At 33.3% G+C, this 15,320-nt stretch overlaps 1 protein-coding gene across 2 annotated transcripts in view; it reads left to right on the top strand.

Moving 5' to 3' along the window:
• The window catches only part of URI1 (URI1 prefoldin like chaperone), a 63,697-nt gene extending 49,433 nt beyond the window's left edge, over positions 1 to 14,264 (top strand). For both annotated transcript variants that reach the window (XM_040253953.1, XM_040253954.1), the window contains 6 exons: positions 16 to 73; positions 1,787 to 1,961; positions 3,477 to 3,810; positions 5,807 to 5,949; positions 6,742 to 6,988; positions 10,152 to 14,264. In XM_040253953.1, the coding sequence (XP_040109887.1) occupies positions 16 to 73; positions 1,787 to 1,961; positions 3,477 to 3,810; positions 5,807 to 5,949; positions 6,742 to 6,988; positions 10,152 to 10,334 (1,140 nt within the window). In that variant the 3' untranslated portion in view covers positions 10,335 to 14,264. The remainder of the gene's footprint in view (positions 1 to 15; positions 74 to 1,786; positions 1,962 to 3,476; positions 3,811 to 5,806; positions 5,950 to 6,741; positions 6,989 to 10,151) is intronic.
• Positions 14,265 to 15,320: the final 1,056 nt, after the last annotated feature.

The raw sequence follows: 15,320 nt of genomic DNA, 5'->3' as shown, positions 1-15,320 counted from the left end.
TGTTTAAAAAATTAGGCTGCAGGTGATATTGTTGACATAAGAGAAGAAATTAAAACTGACTTTGAATTTAAAGGTAGGTAATAAAACTTTTTTTATATATAGTTATTTAAATATTTACCATTTGTATTGATCTTTAAGGAGTCTTATATATTGGATTATATTTATGATAACTTTTTAATTCATAAAATGCAAGCATTGTTTATCCATTAATTTTATAATTCTTATATAAAATTGTTATATATTTAAATATATTTTTAATAAAACACATTAATGGATAACTTTCTGGTGAAAAACGATTTCTGACTGATGTACTTAAGTGACTAATTTACATGGCTTTTCAAAATTATTTAATGCTCCAAACATCTGAAACTCAGATAATGTATATTCATGGAACTATTCCCAATTTGAACTTTAACCTTAGGAGTAAGTATAATCTAAGCATATTTTAGTCATTCATTTTATGTTGGGTGCTAGGCCTTGTCATACACAGCTTGTTCCCAGGTTTATATAATAACTTTCTCTTGCTGAATCGAAGATCAATTTTATGTTTAGGTTTACTTCTATAAAGGCAGTGGTCCTCTGGTCTGCTGTAAAGTGTTCTAGTCATGAAAATTTTTAAAGTTTAAAATTAAAGTTAAACCATTAACAGAAATAGTTTATAATTTACTACTGTAGAAAACTTAACATTTAGTTTGGTTATTAGAGTTCATATTTTAGTAATTAACTCTGAAGAGAACTTGTTAATTGAAAAAGGTGATTTTAGAAGCTATGTTCTAGCCACACAGGTTATATAGTAGTATGTGGCTTTGGAAGGTGAAATAAAAGATACATATATATAAGTTAGAGTTGAAAAACAACTTAAGATTTTTGTGGTGACAATTGAAAGATCTGTCAATATGTAATTTATAAGTTTGAAACATAAAATTTGTTAATACTCTTTTATCAATAATGGTAATAGAGAATAGGCTGTGAAATATAATTTTGATATTTTCAAGTTTAGAAAACAGTTCTGTAAATTTGAATATATGACGGAGGTCATCTGTTAGCACCATGTCATATAAGAGCATTGTAGACTTCCTCCCGTTGCCTTTTCAAAGCTTAATTTGCTTTTTAAAAAGATTTTTTTTTCAAATGAAAAGCAGGTAGATGTGAGTTCTGATTTTATCCATCTCCTGCCTCACATGAGGATTATAAATAAGATGAAGCAATTTAAAAGCTAGAAATACTCATCTATAAAATTATAGTAGAATTTTCCAAGGATTAGGCTCCATAGATTTCTCCTAGGGTATTTGTGTTGGCAGTGCCTTAGAGTTGAAAGTATCCTGTGACAAGGCTTTTATGTGTTAACTTTAGTAACTAAATTCTCTTGAGTAAGGATGGAAGATGGGTATTACTTGTGTTGAATTTTGCGTTATAACTAGAGTGCATTGTGACCATTTCTGCTTATGCATTTTTGAAGCTCTCAGGCAGCTCTTTATAGTCTTTAATGTGCATGTGAATTCTCTGGGGCTATGGTTAAAATACAGATTCTGATTCAGCAGGTCTGGGGAGGCCCTGAGAGTCTGCACTTGTGAAGTGTTCTCCAGGGATGCTGGCACTGCTTGGTCCTTGAACTAAACAGGAATCTAAGAGTTGTACATCCTTGCAACTCCACTGTTTGGCTTAAGAATCGTGTCTTGGCTCTTTCTCAACATCCTCCTCACCTCAGAAGAAAGTCTCATTATGTCTAGGTTTGTGCCTTTTAAAAATTGGCTGTTAATGGCCATGTCCTTTTTTTTTTAAACAGCAAAACACCGAATTGCTCATAAACCTCACTCCAAACCAAAAACTTCAGATATTTTTGAAGCAGAATTTGCAAATGATCTAAAATCCAAGGATCTGCTTGCTGATAAGGAACTGTGGGATCGACTTGAAGAACTAGAGAGACAAGAAGAATTGCTGGGTGAAATTGATATTGATAGGTACCTAATGACAAATTTCCTTACACACATTTCCTTATAAAATATGTGCCCCTGGAATAAAATACAGAAAAGCATGTTATCCTAAAATATCAATAACCCTACCACTCTAAGGCAAATATTAATTCTCTAGAATATTTTCCTTTAGGTCAGTGTGTTCATGCACATGCCCCATACATATGTGTGTAATAGAAATACTTAATATACCTGTTTCTTATTATAGAATTTCAGCCATATTTTGTATAATTAATTAAGATATACCAGATATTTATAATTATGGATACTTTATATATTACATTTTAAATGAGTTATTTTTTACTGTAGTCAAGATAATGTAGTATGTTTAAATGACTTCTTGAAAAGAAAAATATGCATTCAGTTTAAGTTTGTGGCTATAACATGTTTATCCTTGCTTTCCTTTGTAAACTTTTTTGTTTATTGAGCAAGTAGTTTGTAATCTGGGCTTCCCTGGTGGCTCAGTGGTAAAGAATCTGCCTGCAAAGCAGGAGATGTGGGTTTGATCCCTGAGTCAAGAAGATCCCCTGGAGAAGGAAGTGGCAACTCACTCCAGTATTCTTGCCTGGAGAATCCCAGGGACAGAGGAACCTGGTGGGCTATGGTCCATGAAGTTGCAAAAGAGTCTGATATGACTTAGCAACTAAACAACAATAAAATTTGTAATCTGGTCAAGTAGTTATAAGTATGGAAAACTTGACCCAATTGCCGTTTGAAATACACATTAGCACTCGCTCAGAATTGTCAGAGTGCTTAGTGAAAGGTGTTACTATAGAAGTTGCTATATTATTTTACTTAAATGATATGCAGAGTTAGTTACTGTGAAAAATAAGACACAGAATATTTTTTTCACTATAATTTCACCTATATTTAGGTCTTTTTAATTAACTGATACTGTTTCATTTTTGTAAATCAGTTTTAAATCTTGTGATTTTCTTCATTGTGATTCTTTTTCAACTTTTGCATGTTGTTGTTTCCATTCTGTTGCATTTCTGGTTTTGTTATTTTTATAAGGTCCTCAAATTCTTTGTAGAATGAATCATGAAAAATGTGTCTATATGTGTATAAATCATGTACATATGTAGAAGTCTTATTTAAAATTTTTTTAACAATACATGCTTATAAAATATTTTGATTATGAAAATAGAAAATTAGAATATGTTACAATTCTGTGGCTGTAATTTCTGGTCTTCAAATAGAGATAATATTCTCTGTGAATTTTGTGCTAATTTATGATGATTGTACTATTTTTATTATATTTTATTTTATATGGCCAATATCTTTCTTCCAAAGATAAAAACATATTCTACTTATGTTTGAATAGCTACAGTATAGAAATAGTATAGAACCATTTTTTCATTCATTTAAAAACATTTTTATTAACCTAGAAATCTAGTTTAAAAATATTCTATGCAAAACCTTATTTTTTACCTATTGAAATTAACTGAAAAAAATTCTAATGTGTTTGTTTGACCTTATTTTCTTTTTCTTTACTATTAATAGTAAGCCTGATACTGTGATTGCAAATGGAGAAGATATGTCCTCTGAAGAGGAAAAGGAAGATCAGAACATAAATGTGAATATGATGCATCAAGTAACAGACTCTCTCGCCCTCAGCAATTGTTATAACAGTCTTACAAATTCAGAACTCTTCAATGGTCAAGTGAATAGTCCATTGAACTATTCAGTGAATGGTTCAAATTCTTACCACAGTAATGAAGATGATGATGATAATAATGATGATGGTGGTGATAATGAAAATGATCACGATACCTTAGGGGTTGAAGATAATTCTATACCAACAATATATTTTTCTCACACTGTCGAACCTAAGAGGGTTTGTATACTTTTAACTTTACTAATTTTTTCATATGATTTGAATATTAATGATCATCTACAATGCTCTTTGAAAGAACAGTATTAACAGGGATTAATATTGTTGATAGTGCCAGATAAGGAAATCATCTTTTGCCTCTTGTTATGACCAGTTTTATTTGAAAGAGAAAAAGAGAAAAGTTTAGATAGTTAGCTGGTATTGGTATGTTCTCTTGAAGCCACAATACAATTTGAAATTTGGTGGTCGGGAAGAAGATCAGATGAGTATTTGTGTATATTTATGATGAAAGTAACTGGCATTAGTTAAATTTTTAATTATATCAGGTTATTTCTGTGTGAGCATATAATGAATAGGAGCATGATGAGCAAAAAGGAAAAATTTATCAGGAAATAAAAATTAGTTCCATTTCTCACAAAGTAAATATAAGCGTCTCTGGGTATTCGGGACTTTATAGAGTTTTGGTGTTTTAGAGCTGGGGTTACTAGAGCGAGAGCTTCTAATACAGCTTTTCTTAGTATCAAAAGACTTTTTGTTCCCTCTTTACTTATTGTAGAATCCCCAGTTTTTAAATCCCAGATCAAAGCAGGTTGGATCTCAGTGAAGGAAGGACCTTAAACTCATTCCCTTGCTCTCTTGGCCTCATAATACTGCTTTAAGGAGCCACCGGGAATTTCATCTTTCCAATTTGTCTTTCTCAAGGAAACTTAAGGCATAGAAAATCATAGAGTGAGTTAGTAATAAAACAGGGACTCTTTTGTCTTAATTTAGTGCTTTTCTTTTTATTTTTTTTAGCTATAAGGTACCCTTGTTGGGATTGCCTGTATCAAAGTTAACGGTCTGTGGTTATCAGTCTTAAGTGCCTCTGATTATTATTTAATGAAACATATTTAAAACATATTTACTATTTCTTAGGTCCTTTTAAGTATTCGCTACTCTAATGTGAAGTGAAGTAATTACATGGTTTTTTAAAATATATATTCTCATACTTCAGACTAAAAGAGCATCTTGTGAATTCTTTGGAAAAAATTGGCCTATTACCAGAAAAAAAATTTTGTTTTGTGATTTTCTTTTCAAGCTTTAAGTTGGTTTTCATTTAGATAAAGCAGGAAGAATAAATAATATTTGCAGGAATGTTGTGGGGAAGAACAGTCATTAATATGGGAAGATGGTATAAATGCCGAGTAGGGATAGAAGAATAATGTGTTAATCCTGAATAGCTTCGATTTTATTTTTTTGATCCTTAAATTTTAAAAAATTAAGAGGTATTTAAAAATTTTAAATAGTTAAGCATTATCTCATATTGTTTTTATGACTTAAATTTTAATATTCTTACTGAATATTTATTTTGGTTAATTGTGCTCTTTGTTTTGAAATGCATAATTTAAGCCAAAAACTTATATGAAAGTAATGGGTGATGTGAAAGCTTGTAATAATCTAGCATTTAGTTTGTATGTATTTTGCTTTTTGTATAATAATAGTTGTTGATGACTAGAATTGGTCATTTAAAACTAGTCCCCAACCTTTTTTGGTACCAGGGACTGGTTTCAGGGAAGACAGTTTTTCCATGGATGGGGCAGGATGGGAGGGAATGATTTGGGGATGATTTAAGTGCATTATGTTTATTATGCTGCTGCTGATATGACAGGAAGCCAAGCTCAGGGAGTAATGTGAGCGGTGGGGAGCAGCTATAAATACAGATGAAGCTTCACTTGCTCGCCTGCTGCTTATCTCCTACTGTGCAGCCCAGTTCCTAGCAGGCCACAGACTGATACCAGTCCATGGCTCGGGGGTTGGGGACCCCTGATTCAAGAAGTAATGCGTAGAAGTATGATAAAGTAAGGACTTTAGGTCTTAACTGATAATGCACATTATTTCAATGTCAAAATATGTAAACTGCTGCTATTACTATTACTTCTTTAATTGTAGAGTTTATTGGTTTTAGTTTGGGCCTTAATTTCTCAAAATGATAGTGATTTTTTTGCTGTGAAATTTTTAGGTCCGTATAAATACTGGAAAAAATACCACCTTAAAATTCAGTGAAAAAAAAGAAGAAGCCAAGCGTAAGCGAAAGAACAGTTCTGGCAGTGGTCATTCTCCCCAAGAGCTGCCTATGATCAGGACTCCTGCTGACATTTACAGGTGAGTGGTATTCATAGACAGCAGAGCGGTCTGCTCTTCCTTCTCTCTTTTTGCAACTGAGTATTTACAGGAAAAGGTTGCTCGTAACACAGAAGTCTCTCACTGGAAAGTGAGATATTTTGATAGAGTTAGCTTTGTGTTTCAATGGCTGTCACAGGCGCTGCTGAGCCCCAACACAGCTTCCCAGTTCAAAGCAAGTAGAACGTTGCTCAGTTGTTTTTGCATTTCCCCCTCTTCACTAGTGCTTTTAAAACATTCCCAATATGTTAAAAAACTGTTGTGTGTTAACTTTAGAGATGGCAGTTTGTGTTTCTGGTGTGCTGGGGCAGCGCTGTGCTGCCATAGCTTGGGCAGCGCTTAGTTAGCCATGTGGTTTATCTTTTCACGGAATCTACGTACGCTCTTTCAGTTTTTTTGTTGTAATGTTTGCTGAGAAAGCTGTCATTTGAAAATATCTACTATTTTCATGACCCTTATTTGTAAAATAGTGAAAATTGCTAAATGACTTCGAAAATATATGTACATTTTGGACGAAACAATCAAGCTGTTGTCACTCAGAACATGCTTATAAATAGACTGCTGTATTTTATTGGGTCAAAAAATTATACTTTTAAAAATACTGATAATATAAAATGTCACTTGAGGCCACAAAATTACTGTGATGGTGAAAATTTAGGATATGTTTGAATAAAATATTTTAAATTAATTTCTACAAAAGACTTTTTAAAAAATCATTATAAATTTATCCTGTTTTATGTTAACTAAAGAATATATATAATTTTTGTATTATAGAGTCTTTGTTGATATCGTGAATGGAGAATATGTCCCTCGTAAGTCAATCCTGAAGTCTCGAAGTAGAGAGAACAGTGTTTGCAGTGATACCAGTGAAAGCAGTGCTGCTGATTTTGATGATAGACGGGGAGTTTTGAGAAGCATTAGCTGTGAAGAGGCCGCTGGTAGTGATGCTAGTGAGAGCATTTTGGAAGAGGAACAAGAAAATCATCAAAAGAAACTTTTGCCTTTATCGGTAACACCTGAGGTTTGTGTATATCTTTAATTCTTTATTTCATATAGTATCTTTGAGAGTTAAAAAGGTAGTGGTAGCTCCATTTCAAAGGGATATGCAATTTCAAGTTTTCCCCATTTTACATAGTTATTTTGGGAGTTGAAAAGACTTAAAAAATTGTAGCTGCTGTATCTTCCAAGTATGGTCTATGAATCATTAATCTTATCGTCTTTAAATTATTTTAATTTGAATAGTTATTTATTGACATTAATTGACAGGGTAATGGCATTGTTTATTTTGTAGCTTCTTTGGTTCATACATATATTTAGTCTCAGAAGTCATAGAGCCTAATTAATCATAGGCTTGTACTTTTTTTGGTAATTAATAATTTATAAAAGTCCTTAGTAGCTCCAGTGTTCTTGCCTGGAGAATCCCATGGGCAGAGGAGCCTGGTGGGCTACAGTCCATGGGGTCGCAAAGAGTTGGACATGACTGAAGTGACTTAGCACAGCACACAGTCCTTAGCAAAAACAATATAGGTATTAAAATAAAATAGTCTGAAATTTTTTGGTAACAAAGTATTACCACTCTTGAAGTTCTGTTTCTGTGAAATAGGAATTTTGATGTATCTTAATTAGGATATGTATTTCATTTTTGGTTAGAAAATTGTTTGTTTTTGGCTACACTGTGCAGCTTGTGGGATCTTAGTTCTCCAACCAGGGATCCAACCCATGTCCCCTGCATTGGAAGCATAGAGTCTTAACCACTGCACCACTAGAGAAGTCTCATGGCTAGAAAATAATTTAGCAGCTTTTCAGAAATAAATTCCACTAGACCAGACTTATAGCCAATGTTATAAAATTAAAGTAGTTCAAGTAGCAGATCATGTGCATGGCTGTGTGCACTCAGTCCCTCAGTGGTGTCTGACTCTCGGGGCCCCATGGACTGTAGCCCGCCAGGCTCCTCTGTCCGTGGGATTTTACTGGCAAGAAAACCGGAGTGCAGGTTGCCATTTCCTCCTCTAGCAGATCTTCCCAACCCAGGGGACGAACCTGCGTCTCTTGCATGGCAGGCGGATTCTTTACTGCTGAGGCACTGGGGAGGCCCAACAGATAATACTTTTCTCTTTTAAATGCTTTGGTAGAGTTAAAGAAGGAAATAAGTAACATATGACAGATAATTATCTATAGTTCTTCTGTAGTTTGGCTTGTGCCAGTGAAATTTTAACTCGGGAGTTATGGAACCATTTTACAGTCTCGTGGGAGCTGTAGATCCTCTCCTGAGAAAATGAGTGCACGCGTAACACTGTTACCACCACGCTACCTGCAGTTTTGTGTATGGGGAAAAGAGTGACACTGGGAGATACCAAAATAAGAATGGTACGGTTTCCATTATACCCACACTTGATCTTTTTCAGTCTTGTGTTTAGTGGGTATTTCAGATTTTAATTTAAAAAGTATTTGGGAAGACTAGGGAACTCAGGCCCTTATCAAACTTATGTACCCATTTGAGTATATGTCAAATACATATTAAAATATTTATCTTCGTATACGAATAAACGTACGTAAAACTTCTGTTGCTTGTGCTTAATGTCCCTAGGTGGTACTAGTTATACTAAATAGTAATTGGCAATGGAGAGATCATTAGTATTTAGGTACGGTTTGTATGATTAGAATATTCTCCTTCCCTTCTCCCAATATAATTATATCACTTGACCTGGAGAATATCTTATTTAATAGTCTTCCATACTGTTAGAAAAACAATGATAGACTTTTGCTGTTTTTAAGTATCTGAAAATTAGGTTTTAGTAAGGAGTTAATGTATCATGATATAGTTAGAACTCAAGTCTAGAGTTTATTTTCATTTCATCCTATTTAATAGCTTTGCATTTTGTATTGAACTGTTAGAGTTAGCATCTAGTTGCTATAAATTTTTTAACATTAAAATAAATAGTTCATGATTATGGCAAGTACTTTGAAAGATATTTTTCCTTATATTTAAATGTTAAAGTATTCTTTTTCAAGAGCATTTTTTGTATAATAAGAAGGCTCTGTACTCATCTTAATAAAATAGAGTTTTTAGAAAAGTAGACTCTGAATTCCCTTTAAAAAGCTGGACTCCACGCAGGATCTCCCAGTAGTGTGGGAGGGTCAGGGCATTCTTGGTTCTCCTTTGGTGGGGCCAGCTGGAGCAGATTGGCTTTTTAAACTACTCAAGTGATACATTGTCTTAACTGATTTGTTCACTTGGTAGACAAAGGAAAGTAAAATATACTTGACAGTTTGCATGTCAAATGCTTGTCAAATTTAAGTTTGTACATAATGAATTTTTAGAAGATGAAAGTAAAGAGATTCCAAATACTAGAAATCTTAAAAAAAAAAATCATAACAACTTGATTTTGATGGATCTCTCCTTAAAAAGATATAGAAAAGACCTACTTTGGTTTTATTTCCATCATTTTGTACACAGTATATACATTTATACATACATTTTGTACACATTATATATACACTACAGTAGACCGAAAAAAAGTCCAGCAAATAGGGGGTTGAAATTAAAGAATAATTTTTGTGGTGCCTTGATTTCTGTTATTGAATTTATTGCATTAAAATTCGAGATAGACAATTATTTCCACTAGCACCAGCACTTTTAATTTTCTGTTTCCACTGACCTTAAATAAAATTGAGGCAAGATGCAATAAAATAATCAAATAATTGCATAAATGGACACCACCTAAGAGATGTCACTGCTACTGAAACTAGACTGTAGGCTTGCAGGCAGCATGGCCACCATAGGATAGCTCATTCATCAGTTGGTGTTTGACACTCTAATAGAATTTTTAATTTTAATACATTATTTTTCACAGCATGGTCTAGATGTAAATGGAATGAATGTATGAAAGTTGAGGACCTTTTATTTACCCATTTTTTGAAAATCCCATATGCACATGTTTTTTACATTTTGTTTTCTTACATGTGTATACTGTTAAACATCTACTTATATTGGTAGTATAATTAAGATACTTTTTAATGGTACTTGATTTCTATGAGCAATTTGTATTTTGATGTTGTAGTTTTGTGTATCAGAAAATCTTATGAAAAGAAATGTCTGATTGGCAGTGCAATGCAGGATAAAGATTTTGTGGGCATCTTATTTGTGTTTTGTTATCATAATCTGATTTTTTTTTGTCTTCTAGGCTTTTTCTGGAACTGTAATAGAAAAAGAGTTTTTGTCACCCTCCTTAACACCACACCCAGCCATGGCTCATCCTGTGCTACCCACCATTCCAGAACGAAAAGAAGTTCTGTCAGAAGTATCAGAAGGAACTACAAAGAGGGTTTCAAAGTTCAAAGCTGCCAGATTGCAGCAGAAAAACTAAGGCCTGCCTAGGAAATGGGAGTTTACATCCTAAAACCTAGTTTTGCAATTGTTTGGAAAATGTATAGCAAAATATGTTACATGTAATTTGAAATAAGGCATCCTGAGTAAATTTGGCAGCGAGTTCTCTTACTCTTATCAGTGGTATTAAAAAAAAAATCAAAGTAAATATTTAAATACTTTAATATTCAGCTTGTTTTGTTAATTCTCTGAATACCGTCAATACTCATTGTTTAGGTTTGCCGTGTCATACGGTGGCAGCATTTTGAATTATTTTTCAAAGAATGCTGTTCATATGTGTTGTTTTTGTGTTTCAAACTAAATACTGGCAGTTTTGTTCCAGCTGTGATATTGTGCACACCATATGGACCATTTTAAAGAAACTTTTAAAATCTCAAATAGATTCAACAATTATATTACTTGCTTTACCTTTTTAGAGGCACTTTAAAAAAAAAAAATCTACTTCTTGTAGGTTTTGCAGCTAGGTGGCTATTTAAAAAAATCTGTCCCTGTTTGACTGACTGTTATTCTGTAATCTCTATGGTAGAAAGCTCCATGTACCCAACAGAAAGTTTCTTTGATTGAAAGAACAGTATTTTGTAAAAAAAAATTTTTTTTTTAAGTAAAAATTTTATGAAACTTGGTCTCTAAAGTGTTGTGAACTTTATGATTCAGAATTCAATATAGAAATGTCTTTCATATATATGCTACGTGCACCATACAGTGGATCCTTGAATTCTTACGATTCCTTAGGCAATTTTCCCCTAGTGTGTACAGTTTTAAGTGGCATTTTATTTTGGGAGAGAAGGAAAGGTTGTCTAGATGATAGAAATACATAAGTAAATTTTCTTAAATAAGAAATTTTATGTTTTAATCTTCTGAACTTTTCATTCTTTAAGACTACTTTCATACTAGTAAATAATTGAATAACATATTTACTTTTGGCAGAACTCCTTAAAATAAAGAGAAATTTATTCTAACATTGAAAATTACACTTGCAAGTGTTAATCATTAGCTTGATGCATGCTAAAATGTAGCTTTTAAAAAGCATTCTGCATTAGTACTAAAATAGCCATCAATGCCAGTCCACCCTCTATTCATGGCTAAATATTTAAAGGTTATTTATAGCTTCTTTAATGAATTCTTGCTTAAACAAAGTGAAATTATGTCCTAGAAAAGTAGAAGCTATTTGTAACTAGAGCAGCACAACTGTAAAAATTTTATGAATATGTATCTTAGTAATAAGGGGATGAGCCTGAATCCCCACAAGTTAATGGATAATTCAGAACAGAAGGCTGATTTTAAAAGATTGCCTAAAAATGTAGATTTTTTTTTCTTTAGTAAATTTTGATCAACTATATCTTTTTAGTTGAAAACTTTTTCTCTCAGCCCATCTCCCACAAAAAAGAAAATAACCAAAAGTATAATCTCATGCACACAAAAGAGCCCACAGTTCCAACTGCTTGTCAGGTGAGCCTTTCTCTGATTTTCCCCCAGAAACAGACTTCATTATGGGATTACTGTGGTGTTCTTTACAGACATGTAATTTTAAGAGTACTGTCATTAAATAATTTTTCATGTTCTTCAACTTCATCTTGAGCCTGTTGTTGTTTATGTAGTTTATATTTCTTCTTGCAAGTAGCTGTTTTCCATCATGGAACAAAATGGTAGCAGAAACAAAGAAGTGTTAGATTTTCTGCTAAAGACCAAATGGAGTAGCGTTGCCCCATTTCATAGCTTCAGGCTTAAAACAGAGTTTCAAATTGTAACTTAACCATATACCTTTATTTTTTATGTTAAATTTAGTATTTAATATGATGAAATTGGTCTTAAGTGTTCTCTTTTAAATCATTGTAAAATAGACTGAATTTTTTTTAACTTTTAATTTTGAACTAATTTTAGATCTACAGAAAAATTGGCCAAAAATAGTAGATTTCCCATATACCCTCTCATCTAGCTTCTAAAGTCATTTCATCTTGCATGGCCAAAATACAATTATTAAAACCAAGAAATTCACTTTAGTACAATGCTATTAACTAATCTGCAGATCTTGTCTGAATTTCACCAACTTTGCATTCAGCATTATTACTGTGATATTTGCCTCATGGTGGTTTTCTGTTTTGCCCTTTCTTTCAACATTTATTTCTTGGAATTCTTTTGTGATGAAAATCTGTCATTCACCTCTCTGACCCCTGTTCCATTTATTAATTCATTTCATCGTATGGACTTGGATATTCTGTTCTATGAGTCAAAATCCAATTATCATTATTTTGTTTGCTCAGATTTTCTACCTTTGATGTTTAGGAACTCCTTTGAGTTGGCTCCTGAATTCTTTCAGCAAGTCTCCATCTCTTTTTGAACACTCTTTCTGACATCACAAAATGTTATAGGCATATCTTGTATTTTTCCTACCCCAACCTTGGAACAGTAAGCACTTCTCCAAAGAGCCCTTGATCCTTCTGTTGGACGATGGTGTTTAAAAACCAACATCTTCTCATGTAGGTGTGTATATTACCATTTTGATATTGTTGTTTCTAGGCTCTTTTAGTGGGTGTAGGAAGTTTTGGTACTAACTAATGTACATATCTATATGTTTGTTTGCTTATGTACATTAAAAAATGTAAGTTTGTACAGATACTTCCTGATTTTAATATAAGACCACATGGTTCATTTAGTTTTTTTTTATGACTTCTTTCTTCAGTAGTGAGAAATCTAGCTTTTATTATATATAATGTGTTTACTTATTTTTAAAATATCTAATACAGTTGACCCTTGAACAACTGAGGTTGGGGCACTGACTCTCCCCACAGTCAAAAATTGGCATATAACTATACAGCTGTCTGTTGTCCTGTGATACATATCTCCTGAAGAGAGGAAAAAAAGAAAATCCAGCGTGTAAATGAACAGGCACAGTTCACACCCATGTTGTTCAAAGGTCAACTGTTGACACACACAAGTAGTTTCAGACTGTTAACATTTATTAAGTATATTTCATTATTTATGTTCGGTTCTTTTTAAGTATCAGTCAAGGAACTTTTCTGAGGTTCTTTTTCTTTCCCATTCCCTTTATTGTGATCTTTCATATATAACGGAGTTAGGTTCATTTGTTAGTGTTTGTGTTCCAGTTTGGAGTCTCCTCATATTGTGGTTGGGTTTAATGGTTTATTTGGGATGTGTATGAAGGGTATACGAAACATTAATGTGCTTCTAAGAGTCTCAGCTATATAAAAAGATGAATACAGAGAAGATAAACATTCTACTCTTTCTGCCCCATTCTTTTTTTTTTAATTGATAACAGAGGTGTAACACTTTTTTGTGTATAGATATAACAGTTTATTCAGCCACTTTGCTGTCTGTAGTCATTTAGATTTCTGATATTTTGCAATTGCAAATGATGCAATGAGTAACTTTGTTGTATATATATATTTTTGTATCGTTGGAAGTATCTTCCGGGTAGATTTCTAGAAGTAGGATTAATGGTCTATCTTTACGGTATGATTTCTTTTAAACATGATAAAAGTATGTACAGCAAAGTATTTGTTGTTCTCTTATCAAGGACCTGGTTTTAACAAATTTGCTTGCATATCTACATTTTATTGGTGATTCTTTAATATTAACTTTGGGACGCTCTAATGTCCTAAAGGGACTTTAAGGGTTTATAGTGATTATGCTCATTTTGCTATATTTTTATTTTGGGGTGGGAAGGGAATTGGTCATGCAAATGATTTATAAGACCTTTCTATAATTTGGAATATCCCCAATTTTATAAAATACAGACACCTCATTATATTTATTTTTCGCCTTCATAAGAAACAGCTAATCAAGGATGCTAGTTTCTGTGTATCCTTTCCGTGCGTGGTATATAGGCTTTCATTTAAATGCCTGTTAAATGAATTCCTCAACTACAATAAATATTTATGGTTTTATGTTTAATCCATTGGTCAATATTGTCAAGTTTTTACATTTTATAATGCCTTATCAGTTATTTACATTTCATTTTAAAGGAACATTGTTTAGGATATGAGGAAGTTTTTGCAGTTCCCTTAAATAACCAATGAATTGTAAAGAATCAAGTAATTTTGATCATTTACTCTGTCAAGCATTTTCTGTGTACTTTATGTGAATTATTTCATTTAAAACTCACAGCAACCAGGTGAGGTAGGTACTATTTTTCAGTCCTTTTCCTCCCACTCCCCTCCCTTTTAGAGATGAGGAAACTAACTCAGAGAGATTGAACAACATTTTTAAGCCACAGAACTAGTAAGTAATGGAATTGAGGTTTAAAACCCAGGCAGCCTTGCTCCAGAATCATCAGGTTTTCTCATTTTTAAAAAGTTTAAGTTTTTCGCCCTTCAAATAAGAGCGCATAGCTAGTAAGGAAGTGTGTGCCCTGTATATCTGTATAGAGTGAAAGTGAAGTCGTTCAGTCGTGTCCGACTCTTTGCGACCCCATGGACTGTAGCCTACCAGGCTCCACGATCCATGGGATTTTCCAGGCAAGAATACTGGAGTGGGCTGCCGTTTCCTTCTCCAGGGGATCTTCCCAACCCAGGGATCGAACCCGGGTCTCTTGCATTGCAGACAGACGCTTTACCGTCTGAGCCACTAGGGAAGCCCCATATATCTGTATAATCTTGTTTATTCATAATGAGGCCACTTTTTAAAAACTATGAGTTGGAAATTTGTTTCTTAAACTTTAAACATAAAGAGAATTCATTTTGACTTTTTGGAATGGAGGTAAAGTTTCAGTGCTTTGGCCATATGTATAAAAGAAAGGAATGTGCGATGGAGAAAAGTAAAAAGAATCAGTTTAACAATATTTCATTGAAAAATTCAGTTTTATGTGAACGGGGCAGCAGAGTGTGAGATGGTTAGATAGCACCTCTGACTGAATGGACGTGAAATTGAGCAAGTTCCGGGAGTTAGTGAAGGACAGGGGAGCCTGGCGTGCTACTGTCTGCAGGGTTGCAAGGAGATGGACCCAACT

This window comes from Oryx dammah, unplaced genomic scaffold (genome assembly GCF_014754425.2).
Source record: "Oryx dammah isolate SB20612 unplaced genomic scaffold, SCBI_Odam_1.1 HiC_scaffold_13, whole genome shotgun sequence".
NCBI lineage: Eukaryota > Metazoa > Chordata > Mammalia > Artiodactyla > Bovidae > Oryx > Oryx dammah.
This window is presented reverse-complemented; position numbering and strand designations above follow the sequence as displayed.